Source organism: Carcharhinus amblyrhynchos, chromosome 11, assembly GCF_965287045.1.
Source record: "Carcharhinus amblyrhynchos chromosome 11, sCarAmb.v2.hapA, whole genome shotgun sequence".
Taxonomy (NCBI): domain Eukaryota; kingdom Metazoa; phylum Chordata; class Chondrichthyes; order Carcharhiniformes; family Carcharhinidae; genus Carcharhinus; species Carcharhinus amblyrhynchos.
Genome location: NC_137334.1, coordinates 86335251 through 86356078, shown reverse-complemented (window position 1 = coordinate 86356078; position 20828 = coordinate 86335251). Strand labels below are relative to the sequence as shown.

General features: G+C 45.3%; 1 protein-coding gene across 1 annotated transcript in view; it reads left to right on the top strand.

Moving 5' to 3' along the window:
- LOC145349767 (contactin-associated protein-like 5) overlaps positions 1-20828 on the top strand; it is an 803770-nt gene that overhangs the window by 502457 nt on the left and 280485 nt on the right. Inside the window, exon 13 of the mRNA XM_080198309.1 lies at positions 6012-6215. Coding sequence (XP_080054435.1) covers positions 6012-6215 — 204 coding nt within the window. The remainder of the gene's footprint in view (positions 1-6011; positions 6216-20828) is intronic.

Here is a 20828-nt window from a genome sequence, read left to right as displayed (position 1 = left end):
GGGATGGGCACAGTAAGAAGTCTCACAACACCAGGTTAAAGCCTGACAGATTTAAACCTGTTGGGCTTTAACCTGGTGCTATGAGACTTCTTACTTCTCTTAAAAAATTTAAAAAAAATTACTGCAGATGCTGGAATCTGAAACCAAAAGAGAAAATGCTGGAAAATCTCAACAGGTCTGGCAGCATCTGTAAGGAGAGAAAAGGGCTGACGTTTTGAGTCCAGATGACCCTTTTCTCTTCTTACAGATGCTGCCAGACCTGTGGAGATTTTCCAGCATTTTCTCTTTTCGTTTTACTTGTCTTTTGATGGCACCCTTGCAGTGGCATTGATTGGAATCCCTTGCCAGGGGAATCGGAGCGGGTGAGAGCGGACAATGGGGAGATCCGTTGACCTTGGGTGGGATTTTACGGTTTTGGGAAAAGCGAGGTCATAAAATCCAGCCCGTTGTTTCAAGGTCTGCTGCAGTGTAGAATGTTTGTTCTTCTTTTCATCCTTTGTTTAGTTTCTTTGAAAAAAATGATGTAGAGAAGAGATAAATAATTTGCTAACTGTTCTCTGCCAAGAGGAATTACAGTTGGCCTCGACCTCCTTCGGTCAGGAAGAAGAATGGGGTGGCATGGTGGCACAGTGGTTAGCACTGCTAAGTCACAGTGCCAGGGATCTGGGTTCGATTCCCGGCTTGGGTCACTGTCATTGTGGAGTCTGCACGTTCTCCCTGTATCTGCGTGGGTTTCCTCCGGGTGCTCCGGTTTCCTCCTACAATCTGAAAAATATTCAGATTAAGTGGAGTGGCTTTGATAAATTCTCCTTCAGTGTACCCAAACAGGTGCTGGAGTGTGCGGACTAGGGGACTTTCACAGTAACTTCATTGCATTGTTAATGTAAGCCTATTTGTGACACTAATAAATAAACTTTAAAGAACTAATGGTCCAAAGTTTGCAAGGAGCAGTCATCACACTCCACTCCTTTTTACCTTTTCATTCACCTTCACTGGGGCTGCGTTCTTCCTGTCCAGTGAAACTCAGGCTGGGTGAGAAACATGAAGCACGGGGGGAGGTTCTGAGGCCTTTAATGGAGAGCAGCAGTGTCAGGGAGAGGCAGGAATGTCCCTTTTAATGGCATCAGTAGTGAACTGGCAAATGAGTTTAATGGATAGGTCAATAGAAATACAGCGGCAGACTTTTAAAGGGATATTTCAGAATGCACAGACTGAATGCATTCCAAAGAGAAAGACAAGTTCCGATGGATTATCTACCATCCATGATTAACTAAGATAGTATGAAACTTAAAGAAAAAGCATATAATGTGCTAGGATGTGTGGCATGTCAGAAGACTCGAAGGAGAAAGGCAATGGCTCCCAGTTGGTAGGCAGCCCATTTCCAAAATCAAAGGCACCATTAAGCGTTATTTCACAGTGACTTCAACATCTGGACGATGGCGGGCTAACCTCCCACTGTTTGGGGAGGCTGCCAACTGAATGGAAATGTCCACTCAAAGGCAGCCTAGGAATGAAAATGGGGTGGGGGAGGGAGGGGGGAGGTAGGGAACATTTCAAAAGGCCAATGAAAAGGGTGGCAGCATAAGGAAAACAACATTCTCTGCCAATGAGGAGGCTGTTTGTGATAAAATTCCTGAGCGGATCCCACTGCCAACAAGTGCGGGCTTGGGATCAACTTTTCGTCCTGAAGTTGGGGACTTCCACTGAACTGATTGCATTCAGCCCAGTGACTCAGTGAGAAAGTAGATGGGAAAGCAGATGGGAAAGTATGGGCATTGAGAGCAAAGGGAAAGCGTTGATGCAATTCCAAGGTATATTTAGCTCGCCATCGTTGTCTGAACACACACACACACACACACACACTCCAGATGGGTATTTGGGCAATTCACTTGACAGCATCAGGCACCAATAGAACTGTATCCAGAGATGATGGTGTGACGTTTGTAATTGGCTGCCTTTCCTGAACATGCTCAGTTTCCCTTCCAAGGACCTCAGTGCAAAATGGAATTGGACGTATAGGGTAGAATTTATAGGAATGATTCTAAGATTTCCTCAGGGATCACTGCTGGGAATTTTGCTGTTTGTAAAAGGAAAATGTAACTGGTTTGATTAGTAAGTCTGCGGATAACACAAAGGTTGGTGGATTTGTGGATAGCGATGACGACCGCTCATCGAGTACCGAGCGAGCCTGGACAATCACTAAACACGTGAAATGAATAAATGAATAAATAAATGAAGATCATAATAAATGAACATAATTTATTCAGCCTTTCACCCATTTCCAGCGAGGGCTGAACTGTCCAGAAATCTGGCCCTCAGATGGCGAGAGCAGAGAAAGCGGGCGCAATCCTGATTTCTCAGCTCCTGTACGATTTTACCGGCTCACTCCGATGGGCGCGGCAAGCCAGTAAAATCCCGGCCATAATGTCCAACTCATTTAAATAAGAGCAAATCACTGCAGATGCTGGAATCTGAAACCAAAAGAGAAAATGCTGGAAAATCTTAGCAGGTCTGGCAGCATCTGTAAGGAGAGAGAAGAGCTGATGTTTTGAGTCCAGGTGACCCTTTGTCAAAGCTCCAGCTCGTTTGATGGGTGGGCCACATTGGGGGTATCAGCAAGTCTGAGGCTGAAGCTGGCCAGTACCATTATACAGCGCGCACTATCCCCAAACTGTATGTTAGCAGCAGGCATCCTTACATCATATGGCAGGCATTGTATCAGACTCCATGAAGACAGGTCTCCCTGCCTGCTTGCTGGTAGGTATTCCAATGACTGAAGATATGGTTCACCAGCACCTTGGCAGATGCAGCCACTCAGCATATAAACTGCCCGCTGACCGCTCAAGTGTGAAATACAACATAATATGTTGGCTGCCTCGGAATAGTCATCCGGGTGTATGATTGACAGTTTGTTTGAACCACATGACTGCCAAAAACTGCCCAGGAATTAGTGCCTCCACATGCTCTAATTGTTTGCCAAAGGTCGATCCAGCCTCTCTCCCTTTGTAATCCTCTCTGTCCGGTTAATTTAACATTTTTATTCCTCCACACTCTTGTCTTCTCCTCACTCTTCCAGCACTTCAAGACTGCTGTGTTCCTCCAATTATGCTCCCTTGTGAATCTATGATTTCCTTTGACCCTTTCTGCTCTAAGGTGCTTCACTTTTATCTCCTTCTTTGGCCTGGTGTCAATTGTTTGACTGATTACATTCCGGTGACACGTTTTGGGACACTAATGACAAGCTGTTGTCGCTGGATACAGCTGTGTGCCCCTCTGCCCACAGCCCCGGGTGTGCAGCTACCAGAAGGTGGGCACACTCCATCGCTGAGGCTGCCAAACCTGCCTCTTCATTGGTCTTTGTCCAGCTGCAAAAAAAAAGGCGAGGAGAAATTGTTTCTGGTACAATGTGTTCTTTCGAAACTAAAAAGTTATAAATCATTAAACGTATCCACATTTTGAGGTCCCAAACTTTGACATTTTTTGTTTCTGGTTGGAACAAGCAGATGTGGGTCTCTCTTCATGAAGCGGGAGAACATCTGGACAGAACCATCCATATCCCTGAAGTAGGCTTCATTCAGCACCATGGACAGAACTTCACATCATCCTTCCCCCTCCAGCGGCTGTGAGAGGCAGGGTGGGGGGGGTGGGTGTTGGCAAAATAGCACGGAGAGCTTTCCCTCTAGGATCCTGCCCACTCCAATCCAGACATGATTTCATGGTGGGGCTGTAAGGGTCTTAGATGAGAAGCCTGCCCATGCCACTAGTATAGCCCTATTTGCTGATTGCTTCCCAATCTCATTGGTATTAACCCAGCAGAGCGTGGGGACTCACCATGTGGGGAGCATGACAAGTTCACCCCAGCATGGTTTCCTGCATCTCCCCTTTATTCAACATTGGGGCAGCTTGGTGGCACAGTGGTTAGCATTGCTGCCTCACAGCACCAGGGACCCGGGTTCAATTCCCGGCTTGGGTCATTGTCTGTGTGGAGTTTGCACATTCTCCCTGTGTTTGCGTGGGTTTCCTCAGGGTGCTCCAGCTTCCTCCCATGTTCTGAAAGATGGGCAGGTTGGGTGCAGTGACCTGAACAATGTCAGACTGTGGCGACTTGGGGAATTTCACAGTAACTTCACTGCAGTGTTAATGTAAGCCTTACTTGTGACTAATAAATAAGCCTTAACTTTGTTTTAAAAAAGCCCCCCATTGGCTGATCAAGGGACCCAGCCACAGAATTGGCCAGACCCCTGAGAGCCATACCCGCACCCCCCTTGCTGCCAAGCCAACATCCCACCCCTCTCCACTGATCCCCACTCCTCAAACCTTCCAATACGAATACACAAATTAGGAGCAGGCGTAGGCCACTTGGCTCCTCGAGCCTGCTCCCCAATTCAACATGGCTGATCTAATAGTAACCTCAACCCCAGATTCCTGCCTACCTCCGATAATCTTTCACCCCCACTTTGTTAATCAAGAATCTAACCAGCCTTGCCCTAAAAATATTCAAAGACTTTGCTTTCACTACCCTCTAAGGAAGAGAGTTCCAGAGATTCACAACCCTCAGAGAGAAAGAAATTCTCCTAATCTCTGCTTTAAATGGGTGACTTCTATTTTTAAACAGTAACCCTCAGTTTTGGATTCGCTCACAATAGGAAACTTTTACTCTACATCCACCCTGTCAAGACCTCTCAGGACCTTGAAGGTTTTGACCGCGTCGCCTCTTCGTTCAAACCGGGCCTGCAATTCCGTGACAATCGAAGAACCAGACTCTGATTGGCCGGCAGCTCTCAGAGAGTGGGACTTCTGTCCCTGGGGCCCTTGATCCTGAGATCCTTAACCCATGGCTGGCCTATCCATTGCCTGAGTGGTACATGACACGGCGAACCTACCCCTGAAAGAGGCATTGTGGGGCATTCATCTGATTTCCTGTCAGTCTCCAAGAACCCCCTTGCCTCCGTGGAACTCCACTCATCGGTTTTGAAACAATGTGAGTCGAGGCATAAATATTGGCACGAACGCTGGGGAAAATTCACCCACTTTTTGGAATAGTGCCATAGGGAGTTTAAAAGAGTTTAAAAGAGTTAGAATAAAGTTTTAGCAGCACAGAACAAGAATAAAAGGTAGAATCAGAAGGTAAGCTGGGCACAGCTTGCAAGAAGCCCCCACACTCTGATGCCATCTTGGCTCTTATATGGCTAGTCCAGTTCAATCTTTGATCAATGGTAACTCCAGGATTGTTGAGGGTGGGGTGGGTGGGGGGCTGTTCAGTGATGGTGATGCTGATGACTATCAATGGGGAGCTGGTTGGATTCTCTCTTGTTGGAGAAGTCCATTGCATTTGCATGGCACAAATGTTACTCGCCTCTTTGCAACCAAAGCCTGAAAGTTGTCTCGGTCTTTCTGTGCATGAAAGGGAATGCTTCCAACGAGAAATTGAGGGGAAGTTCTCTGCTCAGGCTGGTTTGAAATGAGGGATCTGCTGTCACAAGGGATAAGTGAGACAAATAGCATAGCTGCATATAAGTAGAAACTAGATAAATACAAGGGAAAACAGGATATAAAGATATTGATCAAATGAGTTGAAGTAACGTGGGAGGAAAATCACGGGCATAAAAGATGCCATAGACTAGTTAGATCGCAGGGCCTGTTTGTGTTTGCTGTATTTGCTGTATAATACAACGTAGATTGAACTCAGTATTTCTGAAAGCAAGAGACTGATTTATGTTCTGTGTGAGCACCCTGTACAGAATTCTGATTTACAATGAGCAAGGCCGATCTCGGAGGACATGTTGGGGCTTGCACAATGTGATCTTGTGTATGAGCTGAGAGAGTGTGAAATAAGTAAATTCCAGCTTAAGCCGCTGCCTGTCGCTTCTCAGATGCTGAGTGTATCATCATAATGGCGACAGATGGGTATGGGTAAAACACCGATTGATTTTTCTGTTTGGCACTCATGTTCAAGGCTGTACAATGTGCTGCTGGTTTCCATTAACATTTTGCACTCATTATTCTGACAGAAGATAGAACTTGGACCATAATTCAGCACAATGACACAAAGGGAACCATATTACATAGTTCTCCCCGTCACAAGGAGCCTTACGTCGCGTCCTTCAACTACAGCGCCAATATGGAACAGCTGCAACCCATGATTAACAGCGCTGAGCACTGTGAGCAGGAGATTGTCTACCGCTGCAAGAACTCACGCCTTCTGAATACACCTGGTAAGTGCAGTCACTGATGTCTTTAATTGTACTAAGTCAACAGGGAATGAGTTCCTGAAAGTGCAATGCGTTTCTCCCTCCCCTGCTGGTGTGGTACCAAGATTGACCTTTGACTTTCAATGTTAATGTGGCAGACTATGTAACTCCAATGGAACATAATTCATTCCTTCATCCTCCAAAGGAAGTGTAATGTTAGTGTGCCTTTAAGAAAGGTCTTTTAAAAAAAAACATGATTTCTGCAGCTTTCTCAGTTTCAGTTGTTTCTTAGCTCACAGCTGCGGTGATGTCACTATTTCTGGCTTGACAGGACATGTCCTTTTAATGCAACTTAAGTGGCTTAAATGGGGTCATTTGTGTTTATTCTGGGATTAGTTTTCTGATCCTGGATTGTTAGGAGGACGGGCCTTGTGTTTTTGGACAGTTTGTTTTCAGTTTCAGTTTGGAACTGCAGGTTTGAGTTGTTAGTTTTAGAAGGGACAGCAATCTAAAAAGAAGTGTTTTCCCTTTCTCCCTGTTGTTTTGGAAATTATGTTGACTAACTGAAAACAGGACCTTGTTTTCATAAAGGTTGAAAACCTACAGTTATTGGGGGTCAGACCAGAGTCTCTCTTTGTTCTGGGAAGCTGTATTGTCTTCAAACTTCAAGAGCATGTGACCGTATAAATCAATAATTGGCCACAATCCCAATGTCACGAGAGTGTTAGTCTGTGTTGTGTTAACCATGTGAAAAGGGGCTTGTGTCTATGGGATTGATTAGATTGGAACACTCTAGAGATCTGTGTTAAAGGTTACACATGTTTGCTTCTTGTTTATAATTGATAAAAGTTCTTGCTAATTTTCTTGCTCTACAAATAAACGTTGTTTGACGAAAGCTCCCTAGTGGGTCATTTGAATCGTACCTGAAGTGAAACATCTCATGCTTATCCTAGCCAAATTCAAAATGCAAAATGTATGATTCAGACAGACTTTGGAGTTTCTGACCTGAACCATAACAGAAGACAAATACAAAACTCACATTGTTAAGAGGAAAGGCTAAGAAAGGAAGCACTGACATTTATATAGTATCTTTCATGGCTTCACACTTTAAGTTACATGTGTAGTTTGAGTTGTCACCACTGTTGTAGGGAAACATAACAGATAAATTCCTACAGCAAAGTTCCATAAATGGCCTGAGATAAATGACAAGGTAAAGGCTTTAATCGTGTTGATTGAGGGTTAAACCTTAGACAGGGGCGCTGTTTCTCTTGATTAGTGCCATGGATCCTTCATATTCATGGAGCCTTAGTTTAACATTTCGTCTGAAAGCCAGTGCTTCCGACAGTACAGCGTTCCCACAGTATGGCTGGGAAGAGTCAATCAGTTTGGATTTTGTACTCAGGATTGAGCCTGGCCTGAACCCACCACTTTCATACTCCGAGGTGAGAGTGCAACCAACCTAGCCACAGATGAAGAGGCCAACGTTGTTTGAAGGATGGATAAGGATATTTTAGAGAGATGTGACAGGAATTTTTAAAATAAGAAAATTAAAGTGGATTGGTAACGTTTATCAGAATCACTTGACCATTTTCAGAACGGATTTCAAAAACAAGGAAATATAGAGAGAAATTTATAGTTGGTCAGAATTTCAGGCACTGTTATTTCACACCATGGAATATTCATACTTGGAATAAATTCCTAGGGATATAGGTGAAGCCATCACTAGACCAAGGCCTGCCCAACTTCACCTCCACCTCGCCGTCCATAAACCTTTCTTGCAAGCCTCAAGGTCGTAGCCACAGTAGAAAGTGGTCAATAATTGGGACAAGAAGGATTGGGTCACCCTAGGCCTCACCTGTCCAATGGGCAGCACAGTGGCACAGTAGTCAGCACTGCTGCCTCACAGCGCCAGGGACCTGAGTCGGATTCCCAGCTTGGGTCACTGTCGGTGTGGAGTCTGCACGTTCTCCCTGTGTCTGTATGGATTTCTTCCAGGTGGTCCGGTTTCCTCCCACAGTTCCAAAGATGTGTGGGTTAGGTTGATTGGCCATGCCAAATTGACCCTAATGTAAGGGGATCAGCAGGGTAAATGTTTGGGGTTACAAGAACAGGGCCTGGGTGGGATTGTGGTCAATACAGACTCAATGGGCTCAATGGCCTCTTTCTACAGTGTAGGGATTCTGTGATTCTAAATGGCAAACAGATCAGGGAGGACGGGAGCATGAGTGACCATTTTCAGAACAGATTTCAACTACAAGGGAATATAGAGAGAAATTTGTGAGCTGGTCAGAATTTCAGGCACCGCTATTTCACACCATGTGGATATTCACACTTGGACTAAGTTACTGGGGGAGGTACATGAAGCCACATATACGGTGGGACAGTGGTTAACATTGTTGCCTCACAGCATCAGGGACCCAGGTTCAATTCCAGCCTTGGATCACTGTCTGTGTGGAGTTTGCATGTTCTCCCCCTGCCTGCATGGGTTTCTTCCGGGTGCTCCAGTTTCCTCCCACAGTCCAAATATGTTCAGGTTAGGTTGACTGGCCATGCTAAATTGATGCTAGTATCAGGGGGATTAGCAGGGAAAATAGAGGTTATAGAAATAAGTGGTCAAGAAGGCGTATGGTGTACTGGCCTTCATTAATTGAGGGATTGAGTTTAGGAGTCGGGAGGTAATGCTGCAACTTTATAAGACCCTTGCCAGGCCCCACTTGGAGTACTGTGCGCAGTTCTGGTCGCCTCACTATAGGAAGGACGTAGAAGCTATTGAAAGGGTACAGAGGAGATTTATGAGGATGTTGCCTGGATTGGGAGGCATGCCTTATGAAGATAGGTTGAGGGAGCTGGGATTCTTCTCCCTGGAGAGACAAAGGTTGAGAGGCGACCTGATAGAGGAATAGATAGGGTGGATTCTCAGAGGCTATTTCCCCGGGTTGAAATGGTCGCTACAAGAGGACACAGATTTAAGGTGCGGGGAGGCAAGTACAGAGGTGATGTTAGGGGTAAGCTTTTCACTCAGAGGGTGGTGAGTGAATGGAATCGGCTGCCGTCAGTGGTGGTGGAGGCGAACTCGCTGGGGTCTTTTAAAAGACTTCTGGATAAGTATATGGGATTTAATGGGATTGGGGGTTATAGATAGGTCTATGGATTGGTAGGTATTGATGTGATCGGCGCAACTTGTGGGCCAAAGGGCCTGTTTGTGCTGTAGTGTTCTATGTTCTGTGTTCTAAGTCTGGGTGGTATTGTGGTTGATACAGACTCGATAGGCACAATGGCCTCCTTCTGTACTTCTGTAGAGATTCTATGATTCTAAATGGCAAAACAGATCGGGGAGGTCGGAGAGCATGAACGGTGACAGAAAGAACCATCAAGGGCAGCACAGTGGTTAGTACTACTGCCACACAGCGCCAGGGACCTGGGTTTGATTGTGAGCTTGGGTCACTGCCTGTGTGGAGTCTGCACATTCTACCTGTGTTTGCGTGGGCTTCCTCTGGGTGCTCCAATTTCCTCCCACAAAGACGTGCTGGTTATATGCATTGGCCATGCCAAATTCTCCCTTAGTGTTTCCGAACAGGCGCCGTAGTGTGGCGACTAGGAGATTTTCACAGTAACGTCATTGCAGTGCTAATGTAAGCCTATTTGTGACACTAATAAATACATTACATTAAAATTAAATTCACAACACACCCTCACCTGTTAACCCACTGGCATGGTTCCATTAAATTCTGCGTATTTGTCAGAAGGAAATAAAGTTTCACACTTGAGGCCCATTACCATTGAACCCGGGCATTAAGATCAGACACAGATTGATGGAATCGGGAGACAGAGAGCTGATTTCAGCTACAAAACTCCTTTGGCTCATTTCAACACTGAAAATTGACAGAATGAATCAGATAAGTTGCAGTCAACATCAGCCTTCAGCTAACTGGGAGGAAATGTCTGAGTTAATTTTGACAGGTGGCTGATTCCACCTTTTTCTCCACATTGTGCCTGAACACCTCCCCGAATTACTCACTGAGGTTTTGAGCAGGGTGACTTATGGTGCAGCCCAACGTGGACTGAAATCTTGTTCATTCCACAGCTGCGTCAGGGACGAGGGTGGTAAGATTTGTGAAGAGCTCAGAAACGCTGGGATTCTTCTCTTGGTGACAGAGAACCCCCGGGGGACATTTGTTACAAGTGCTCAAAATTATTTAGGATGTCGATCGAGTAAATATAGGAAAACTGTTTTTGCTGTTTGGGGGTCGGGGGAGCGAGTCAGTAAATCAGAGGGACACCGATTGAAGGTAATTAGCAAATGAGTTTGAGGGCAATGAGGAGAAATGTTTTTTGCTCAGTGCGTTGCTCTGATCTGGAATGCGGTGCCTGAAATCACCTGGGTTCTCCCCTTGGTGGTTTCTCAGTGGTGGGAGATGGCGCAGGCTTAGCCGATGATGGGATCTTCTGGCTTTCCCATTGATTCCACCAATCCATCAGGAAACGCGGGATGGGGGGTTGTCCCGGAAGATTGTACCCAATGCGACTTGCTAAAGAAAATTAGATCAATGGGGTGACACAGTGGCACAATGGTTAATACTGCTGCCTCACGGAGCCTGGGACCCGGATTTGATTCCAACCTCGAGTGGCTGTCTGTGCAAAGATTGAATGTTCTCCCCGTGTCTACGTGCGTTTCCTCCAGATGCCCCAGTTTCCTCCCGCACTCCAAAGATGTGCAGGTTAGGTGCATTGGCCATGCTAAGTTGTGCCTTAGTCTCCCAAATTGCGCAGGTTGGGTGGGGGATTATTGGGGTAAATATTAGGGATTATGGGGATAGGGCCTTGGTAGGATGGGTGTTCGAGAGTCAGTACAGGCTCGATGGGCTGAATGGCCTCCTTTTGCACAGTAAGAAGTCTTACAACACCAGTTTAAAGTCCAACAGGTTTATTTGGTAGCAAACACCATTAGCTTTCGAGTGCTGCTCCTTCGTCACCTGACAAAGGAGCAGCACTCGAAAGCTAATGGCGTTTGCTATCAAATAAATCTATTGGACATTAACCTGGTGTTATGAGACTTCTTACTGCGTTTACCCCAGTCCAATGCCGGCATCTCCACATCATGACTCCTTTTGCACTGAAGAGATTCTGTTCTATGAACTGAATAGGAAAACGGCAATGGAGAAAGAACAGGGGTGAGAGGCCAATTGAATATTCCTTTCAAAACACTCTGAGTCACGATGCTCAAGTGCAAAACTCGGACAGGTTTGGATCACATTAGAAGCTCCATTCACCTTTATTTCATTCTGCTTGTTCAGCCAATATTGTGCAATGTATGGGGAATGAAACCAATGGTAATATAGATAAATTGGTGGAGCATACATTCAAACTGCTCATTAACTGCTATACATATATATAGCAATCATCTATAAATGCTGTATTGAATCAATATAATGCCTACTTCTGAAATATATTAGCCCACATCCAGATTCTATATTTAGTAATGCTGCATTGATTTAAATGAAAACTAAGACAAGGCCATTTGTGACCCATTATCCTTTTGCCTGCAGTCCCATTAGACCTGCTGCTTTGTATTCCATTGAGTTTCTATCTTATAGCCTGTTGGACATTGACCAATTATTTCCCTACTTTCCAGGCAATTCCACAGCCTGTTCTTGTTAGTAAGCTATTGGTTACAGAGCATATCAATGAAAGGAGTCTTTGTAATCTTCTAGAATAGAATAGAATCACAGAAGACTAGAATCTCTACGGTGCAGAATGAGGCCATTCAGCCCATCCAGCCTGCACCGACAACAATCCCATCCAGGGCCTATCCCTGTAACCCCATATATTTACCCTCCTAATCCTCCTGATTGAAAGGGGCAATTTAGCATGGCCAATCCACCTAACCCACACATCTTTAGACTGTGGGAGGAAATCAGAGCACCCAGAGGAAACCCACGCAGACACGGGTAGAATGCTTCCTGTTAAATAAAGCTAAATCTTCCTGTTCTTAACAGTCTTTGTGACTAGATATTTGATCCTTAGTGGCATGGTAGCATAATGGATATAACAGCTCCCTGTGATTTGCCAGTTATTATTAACTGTGAGAATGGGACCATTTTTGGGCATTCATTTTCGAAAGTTAGTAGTAGGCATGGGAGTGGCCGGGTGGAAGGTTCCCCAAGGGTGGCAAATACTCTTGCACCAGCCTTAGGTTCAGCATCTGTAAAGCACACCCAGGAAATGGTGATTAGAGGAAAATTTTACTCTGCTATTAACTGAGGGAAGAACAGTGACCATGTCTCAGGAGCATGCCTGAGAACAACTAAGCAATAAAGAGCTGCATTTATATAGAAACCCTACTGTGCAGACAGAAGCCAATCAGCCCATTATGTCTGCACCGACAACCATCCCACCAAGGCCTTATCCCCAAAAGGCCACGTATTTACCCTGCTAATCCTGCTAACCTACATATCCCGGGACACTAAGGGCCAATTTAGCATAGCTAATGAATCAAAATCGCCCATCTTTGGACTGTGGGAGGAAACCGGAGCACCCGGAAGAAACCCATGCAGACATGGGAAGAACATGCAAACTCCACACAGATGGTGAGCTGAGCCAGGAATCGACCCTTCTAAGTAGGGCTGTGGGATCTTTTACATCCACTCAGGTAGGCAAATAGGGCCTGGGATCAATGTCTGATACTTAACAGCACCTCAGATAGAGAAGCGGTGCCTTAGTACTGTCTGAGAGTGTCAGTTCAGGTTCTAGACTGGCAGTTGAACCTCCAGCCTTCTGGCTCAAGAGGGCAGCATAGTGGTACAGTGGTCAGCACTGCTGCCTCTCAGCTCCAGGGACCCGGGTTCAATTCCAGCCTTGGGTGACTGTCTGTGTGGAGTCTGTGCATTTTCCCTGTGTCTGCATGTGTTTCCTCCAGGTGTTCCAGCTTGTGTCCACAGTCCAAAGGTGTGTGGGTTAGGCAGATTGGCCATGTGAATGTGTGGAGTTACTGGGATAGGAGGGGGGGAAGGACATGGGTAAGACCATCAGTCAGCGAGCCAGTGCCGACTTGATGGCTGAATGGCCTCCTTCTGCGTTGTAGGGATTCTATGAGGAGGTGAGAGTGCTATCCAGTGAACCACACTCTCAAACATCATTTTACAATTAAAATGGTTGCTAAATTTTTTATCCATTGGATGAGGGCTAGTAAACAAAATTGAACATGTTACATATTAAAATTAATGAATCTAAAGTACTTTAACACAATCAGTTGTGTTTACACAGTACTGTTGGGTACTCTGTACTGTTCATTTATTAATGCATGTTTTCTAAAGTTCATTTTAAAGTTATGGTGTTACACCAGGGATGTATAGTCTATTCATATCGTTTTGAGTGGCTTTTGCCTGGTGTTGAATCCAAAGGTTCCTTCAAGTTAAATGAGGAGCAGAAGAAGCAGTTTATATTTATATAGTGTCTTGAATATAAAAAAAGTCCTGAGATGCTTCACAGGGTCATTATCTGCTCCATCAGCCATGAACATAATGAATGTAGGAGCGGGCTCAAAGGGCCAAATGGCTTACTGCTGCTCCTATTTTCTATGTGTCTATGTTTGTATTACTCAGGAAGTGGCACAGTGGTTAGCACTGCTACTTCACAGGGCCAGGGACTGGGTCTGATTCCTGGCTTGGGTCACTGCCTATATGGAGTGTCTACGAGGATTTCCTTCAAGTGCTCCAGTTTCCTCCCACAGTCCAAAGATGTGCAGGTTAGATTGATTGGCCATGCTAATTTCTCCCTTAGTGTCAGGGAGATTAGTAGGGGAAATATGTAGGGCTGTGGGTAGGATTGTTGTCGGCACAGGCTTGATAGGCCGAATGGCCTCCTTCTCCACTGAAGGAATTCCATGAATTCTATCCTACGTGTAGGTTAGGTGCATTGGCCATGCTAAATTCTCCCTCAGTGTCCCCAAACAGGCGCCTGAGTGTGGCGATTAGGGGATTTTCACAATAACTTCATTGCAGTGTTAATGTAAGCCTACTTGTGACTAATAAATAAAATTAACAACTTTAAACAGAAATGGCATTGCCAGACTTTGGCAAATAGACACTGTGTGAACAATGCTCATCAGCCATGCAATATTCATTCCGTAGTTTGCTCTATCTAATTCTGTTTGATTGTCAGCTCTTTCCCCAGAGACCTTTGCTCTGAATGATGTACAGGAGAGGTCACACTGAAATAAATTGACATCTCAGAGCTTTGGATGCAGTGCTTAAGGATGAAGTGGATAAAATCAGTTGATGGAAAATCATTGGGGTCATGCACCCAAAGATTCCACCCACACATTCTTCCCCGCCTCCCCCACCAAGTGCTGAGCTCAAGCGGCAGGTCTGGTGTGAAAGATAAAATGATTAACTTGCACTCCTGCAGCTTTTCTCCATATTTCAGAATACCCCGAAACAAAGCACAGCCCATGAAGAGTCTCCTTAGGTGGTCCCCTGGGTTTGAGGATGACTTCCTTCCACTCTGGCTAAGGGTTCTGAAATGGTAGGCACAGTGGTTAGCACAGATAGCCTCACAGCGCCAGGGACCTGGGTTCAATTCCAGCCTCGGGTGTGGACTTTGCATGTTCTCCCCCTGCCTGCGTGGATTTCCTCCCGGTGCTCCGATTTCCTCCCACCGTCCAAAGATGTGCAGGTTAGGTGGATTGGCCATGCTAAATTGCCCCTTAGTGTTAGGGGGTCCAGCAGTGTAAATACGTGGGGTTACAGGAGATAGAGTCTTAGTGGGATTGTGGTCGGTGCAGGATGGCTGCACCTTATAGCATCCTTCTGCACTGTAGGGATTCTATGATTTTCCAACTTCGTCTGTGGCTGGGATTCCCCAGTCCTGCTGCAATGAACGGAGATTTGGCTGAGCATTGAATTCTCTATTCTCACTGGCAGTGGAAGCAGGGTGTGAACAGTTGGAGAATTCAGGCTGATAAGTCTGATGTGCAATCTGTATACTCTGCTGTGTGTTGGAGAAGTGGTGCTTGGAGGGTGGGGTAAGTTGGTATATTTTGAAGAATAGACAACAGTTGGAAACTAAGCACCAAATTGCACTCAGCAAGTTTCCACAAACCTAAATGTGCTTCTTGTTAATGACGCTGATTAATGGCTACTTGTTGACTAGGATACCAGGGATAACTCCCTTTTCCTCCAAATAGTGTCATGGAATCTTATGTATCCATTTGAGAAAACAGCTGAGTTTATTTATTAGTGTCACAAGTAGGCTCACATTAACACTGCAATGTAGTTACAATAAAACCCCCAAGTTGCCACACTCTGGCGCCTGTTCAGGTACACTGAGGGAGAATTTAGCATGGCCAATTCACCTAACCAGCACGACTTTTGGACTGTGGGAGGAAACTGGAGGAAACCCATACAGACACGGGGGGAACATGCAAACTCCACACAGACAGTGACCTAAGCTGGGAATCAAACCTGGATCTCTGACACTGTGAGGCAGCAGTGCAAACCATTGTGCCACCATGTCTATACTGGGTCAAAATCCTGGAATTCCCTTCCAAAGAGCACTTAATCTTGGCACTACTGCATGAAGTATCTGCCAAGATTATTCTGCTCAAACATTTTGAGTGGTGACCACTGAGATACAAAATTTCCAGGCTTGGCAACGTTAGGATGAGTTGTGAACATTGATCAAAAGGCAATTATCATTCCACCAATGAGTGTAATTTCCAGAGCCTTGGATACCCAGTTCGCAGGATAAATAAGGAATGCCAAGAGGTGTTCTGTTCTCTCTATAGAACGGGGTCAGTTAGACAGGAACAACCTCACCTCTGTCCCCATCCATCTCTACACCCCACAGTTTCCCATCAGAAGTGGGATGGTGAATTGGAATTCACAAGGATGCATCTCAGGGGAGAGTTGGATAGTCACATGAAGGCAAAAGAAATAGGAGTATGTGACGATGGGGTTAGACGAAGAAGAATGAGAGGGGACTCATGTGGAACATAAATTTCAACATGATTTGAATAGGCTGAATGGCTGTTTCACTGCTGTACATTCCCAGTACTTAAATAATGGGGTGGCACAGTGGTTCGTACTGCTGCCTCACAACACCAGGGACCTGGGTTCAATTCACGGCTTGGGTCACTGACTGTGCAGAGTCTGCTCGTTCTCCCTGTGTCTGCGAGTGTTTCCTCTGGATGCTCTGATTTTCTCCCACTGTCTGAAAAATGCTAGTTTATGTGCATTGACCATGTTAAATTGTCCCTCAGTGTACCCGAACAGGCGCTGGAGTGTGGCGGCTGGGGGATTTTCACAGTAACTTCATTGCAGTGTTAATGTAAGCCTATTTGAGACACGGAAAAAAATCATAAATGGCTTGGAAAGGCTGAATGTCTTGTACATCCCCAGTACTCACATAACCATGTTGTGCATTAGTAATACTGCATCCCACACAAAGCAGGAAGTTTTATAAAGAGATTTTAGTTGAACTAAAGTTGCAAGAACAAGTTGCACAATTGCTGAGATCCTCCTAACGATTGCCAAATATCTTTCAGACAGGCAAATGGACATTTTTTTTCAGGTAACTACATTTTAGTAAGAATCTTGAGACACAGCATATTTTAAATGCTTTTATGGTGAACTCAGCAATGTCTGAATTTTTGATCGCTTAGACTTATACGAGATATATTACTGTCGAAAGCTCGTGCTAATAATAAATAGCAGCTGAAATATCATCCTGCTTTTTTTATCACCCCTTATTGTGTCTCAAAAAGTGCTTTACCTGCAGTGAATTATTGGAAACCTGCTGAGACTTGAATCTTCAACACGGTTACGGTACACTTTTCAGTGCAGAGAATGGGATGGAGGTGGTGTGGTGGTGGTGGTGGTTGTGGGTGGGGGGGTTGGGGGGGGGGGGATGTTGGTGTGGAAGGCCATTCCCCTTCCACCATAGTTAGGCTAGTGGAGCAGCCTCTGTTGAGTTGGCAGCAACTCAACCTTGGTGATGACCACTAAGGTACCCAAACACCCAGACTTGGCAACATTGGGATGAATCATTGATCAAAGCCCCCCATTCATTGACTCTGTCTACGCTTCCCGCTGCCTCAAAAAAGTAGTCAGCATAATTAAGGACCCCACACACCCTGGACATACACTCTTCTACTTTCTTCCGTCGGGAAAAAGATAAAGAAGTCTGAGATCATGTATCAATCGACTCAAGAACTATTTCTTTCCCACTGCCATCAGACTTTTAAATGGAACAACCTCACACTAAGTTGATCTTTCTCTATGCCCTATCTATGACTGTAACACTACATTCTGCACTGTCTCCTTCCCTTCCCTATGATTTGATTGTATAGCACGCAAGGAACAATATTTTTCACTGTATGTTAATACATATGACGATAATAAATTAAATCAAATCAAAGAAGTATCATTCCACCAGCGAGCATATTTTCCAGAGTACTGGATATCCAGTACACAGAATAAACAAGGCATGCCCAGGTAGTCTGAGCTGGGCAACACAACAGCTGGAAAGATTGGCTCTGGTGGTTTGTTTCCACGAATTAACAATCAAAGCCATTGGGGATTTCACCATAATTATCACCTGGGGAACCAGATAAACACTGTCTCAAACTGAAGCATGAAGTTATCAAAAGATTGGAAGAATAGTAATATCCTTGCAAAGTATCCTGATGCATGCAAGACAGAAAGCTTCAACATGTCTCTATTGTCAGAGGTACTCAAGTTCTATACAATCAAATGACTCCTTATTGAAAGTAATCTGCTCTAAGGGAGTGAACCTGTTGCCTTCATGCAGTCTCCCCTATAGGGCAGGATTTTCTGTGTGTTCTACAGACTCCCCACAGTGCAGAAGGAAGCCATTCGGCCCATCAAGTCTGCACCGATTCTCCGAAAGAGCATCTTACCCAGATCCACCCACCCATCCACACCCCCACTTATTCATCTTAACCCCACAATTACAAGGACTAACCCATCTAATCTGCACATCATTGGACACTAAAGGGCAATCTAGCATGGCCAATCCACCTAATTTGCACATCTTTCGACCATGGGAGAAAACCGGAGCACCCGGAGGAACCCCACACAGACATGGGGAGAGTGTGCAAACTCCACACAAACCTAAGGCTGAGATTGACGCTGGATCCCTGGCGCTGTGAAGCAGCAGTGCTAACCATTGTGCCACCGTGCTGCCTCTTTGGCAGTGGAGGCAGCCCACCATTGGCTGGCAACAGAATCTTCTGATGCTGCCACTATTGATGGCGCTTCCTATTATTCACCGAGGAACCAGGGAGATGGGGGTGGTCACTGTCATCGAGACCGGAAAATCCCACACGCAGGAACAGCTGGAACATCCCGCCCGTGGAATCATAGAATAGTACAATATGGAAGGAGGCCACTTGAAACATCAAATCTACTCTTCTGATGAACAATTCAGTTAGTTCCACATTCCTGCTGTTTTCTCATACCCCCAGAGTTGTTTTTCTTCAAAGTAAAAGTAAAGTTAATTTACTCGTGGCACAACTGGGCTTACGTTAACACCGCAATTAAGTTATTGTGAATATCCCCTAGTCCCTGTGCCTGCTTGGGTACACTAGAGAGAATTTAGCATGGCCAATGCACCTAGCCAGCACATCGTTCGGACAGTGGGAGGAAACTGGGGCACCCAGAGGATACCCATGCAGACACGGGGAGAACGCACAAACTCCACACAGTGACCCAAGCTGGGAAGCGAATGCGGGTCCCTGGTGCAATGAGGCAGCAATGCTAATCACTGTGCCACCGTGTCACCCCAAGAAATTTAAGAGTGATGTTCAAAATCATGAGGAGTCGCAACAAAGTCGCTGGGAAGAAATTCCACTCATCGGCAGACAGACAGAAGGGCCGAAAGCCAAAGGATTCAGTTATAAATTAATAGGCAAAAGAAGAAACATGAGAAATAATATTTTTATGCAGCAGAGGGTTACTATCTGAAATGCACTAACTGGGAGTGTAGAGGAGGTGGATTCAACTCTGACTGTCAGAATATAATCGAATAAGCATCTGAAGGGAAACAAAATAATTATAAGACAGTGGGAAAAAGATGAAGGAGTGGAACTAACTAAATTGTTCTTGCAGTGAGCCAGCTTAATGGCTTCCTTTATTGCAACCATTCTCAGGCTGCATAAGTATTTATCCAATTGCCCTCTAAAAGCTATCTTGAATCTGTTTCCACCACCCTTTCAGGCAGTACATCCCAACCCAAACCACTCATTGGGAAAAACAGTTTTCCTCATGTTGTAGCTGGTTCTATCATCAATTGGTCCCTCTGGTTCGTGACCCTTTAGCCAATTTCTCTCTATTCGCTTTGTCCAAACACTTCATGATTTTAAACACCTCTGTCGGATCTCCTCTTAATCTTCCCTTCTCTAAGGAGAGCGTCTCCAAGTAACTGCAATCCCTCATCCCGACACCCGTTCTCGTAAATCTTTTCAGCACCCCCATCAGAGCCTTGATGTGCATCCTATATATGACTCTCATTCTGTACCGTGGCTGAATTAGCTTGGCAAGCCACTCAGTTAGCACCACCTGCTGAGGACAATTAGGGAGGTGCAATAAATGCTGACCTTTCCAGCAGTACCCATGACCAGAGAATAATTTTGTTTTTAAATGCTGTACGGACCAGATGTGTTTCAGCCTGTTGTTGCAAATTATTGTCAGTGATGATGCTTTCACTTTTTAATTATGGGTGGAAATGATTTCAACAACGTCAGGGATTATTTATGCAATTTTGCTGCAAAGTTTCAGGTGTTGCCGACTTTTAAACAAGCAAGGCAAGGTAAACATTCTCACTTTTCCACTGAGCAGCTACACGGAAAGAGCGATAATTGCCCTAATCCATCCTCCGTAACAGTCTCCCACCTGCTGTGCAAGATCATGAATAGCGTAAGGCAGCGAGGCACTGTCTAAAAGATAACACCTTGCAAAGAGATCATTATTGCTCCTTTGTATTGCTGCTCATTATTCCGTGCTGGCAAAAGCAGAAATACTGCACAAGATGGGCAAATAATGCTGAAAAACAAGAAAGACTGGGAAGACCACTCAGCAGGTCAGGTCATGTCTTCAGGCTGTTAAATCTTTTGTCCGGTTGGGGGAAGTTGGAGATTTGACGGTTTTTTAAAACAAGTGAGGAGAGAAAAAAGAAGCAGGGGCTGGGAGTGCGTTGAGGTGAGGAAAGGTGAAAGATCTGTGACAAGATAGGGAGGTTATTGAAGAACTGAAGCTGTGTGCTGGCGCAAGGCTAAAACAGAAAAAAGCTGGAAAATCTCAGCAGGTCTGGCAGCACCTGTGGAGAGAGAATAGACGTGATGTGGAGATGCCGGCGTTGGACTGGGGTAAACACAGTAAGAAGTCTGACTGCACCAGGTTTAAGTCCAACCGATTTATTTGATAGTAAACTTGCAAGCTTTTGGGGTTTGCCCCTTCGTCAGGTGAAGCCAGAACCCTCCATTCGCCTGACGACGGGGCAAGCCCTGAAAGCCTGCGAGTTTACTATCAAATAAATCGGTTGGACTTAAACCTGGTGTTGTCAGATTGCTTACTGGGAGAGAATAGAGCTAATGTTTCGAGTCAGGCCGACCCTTTGTCA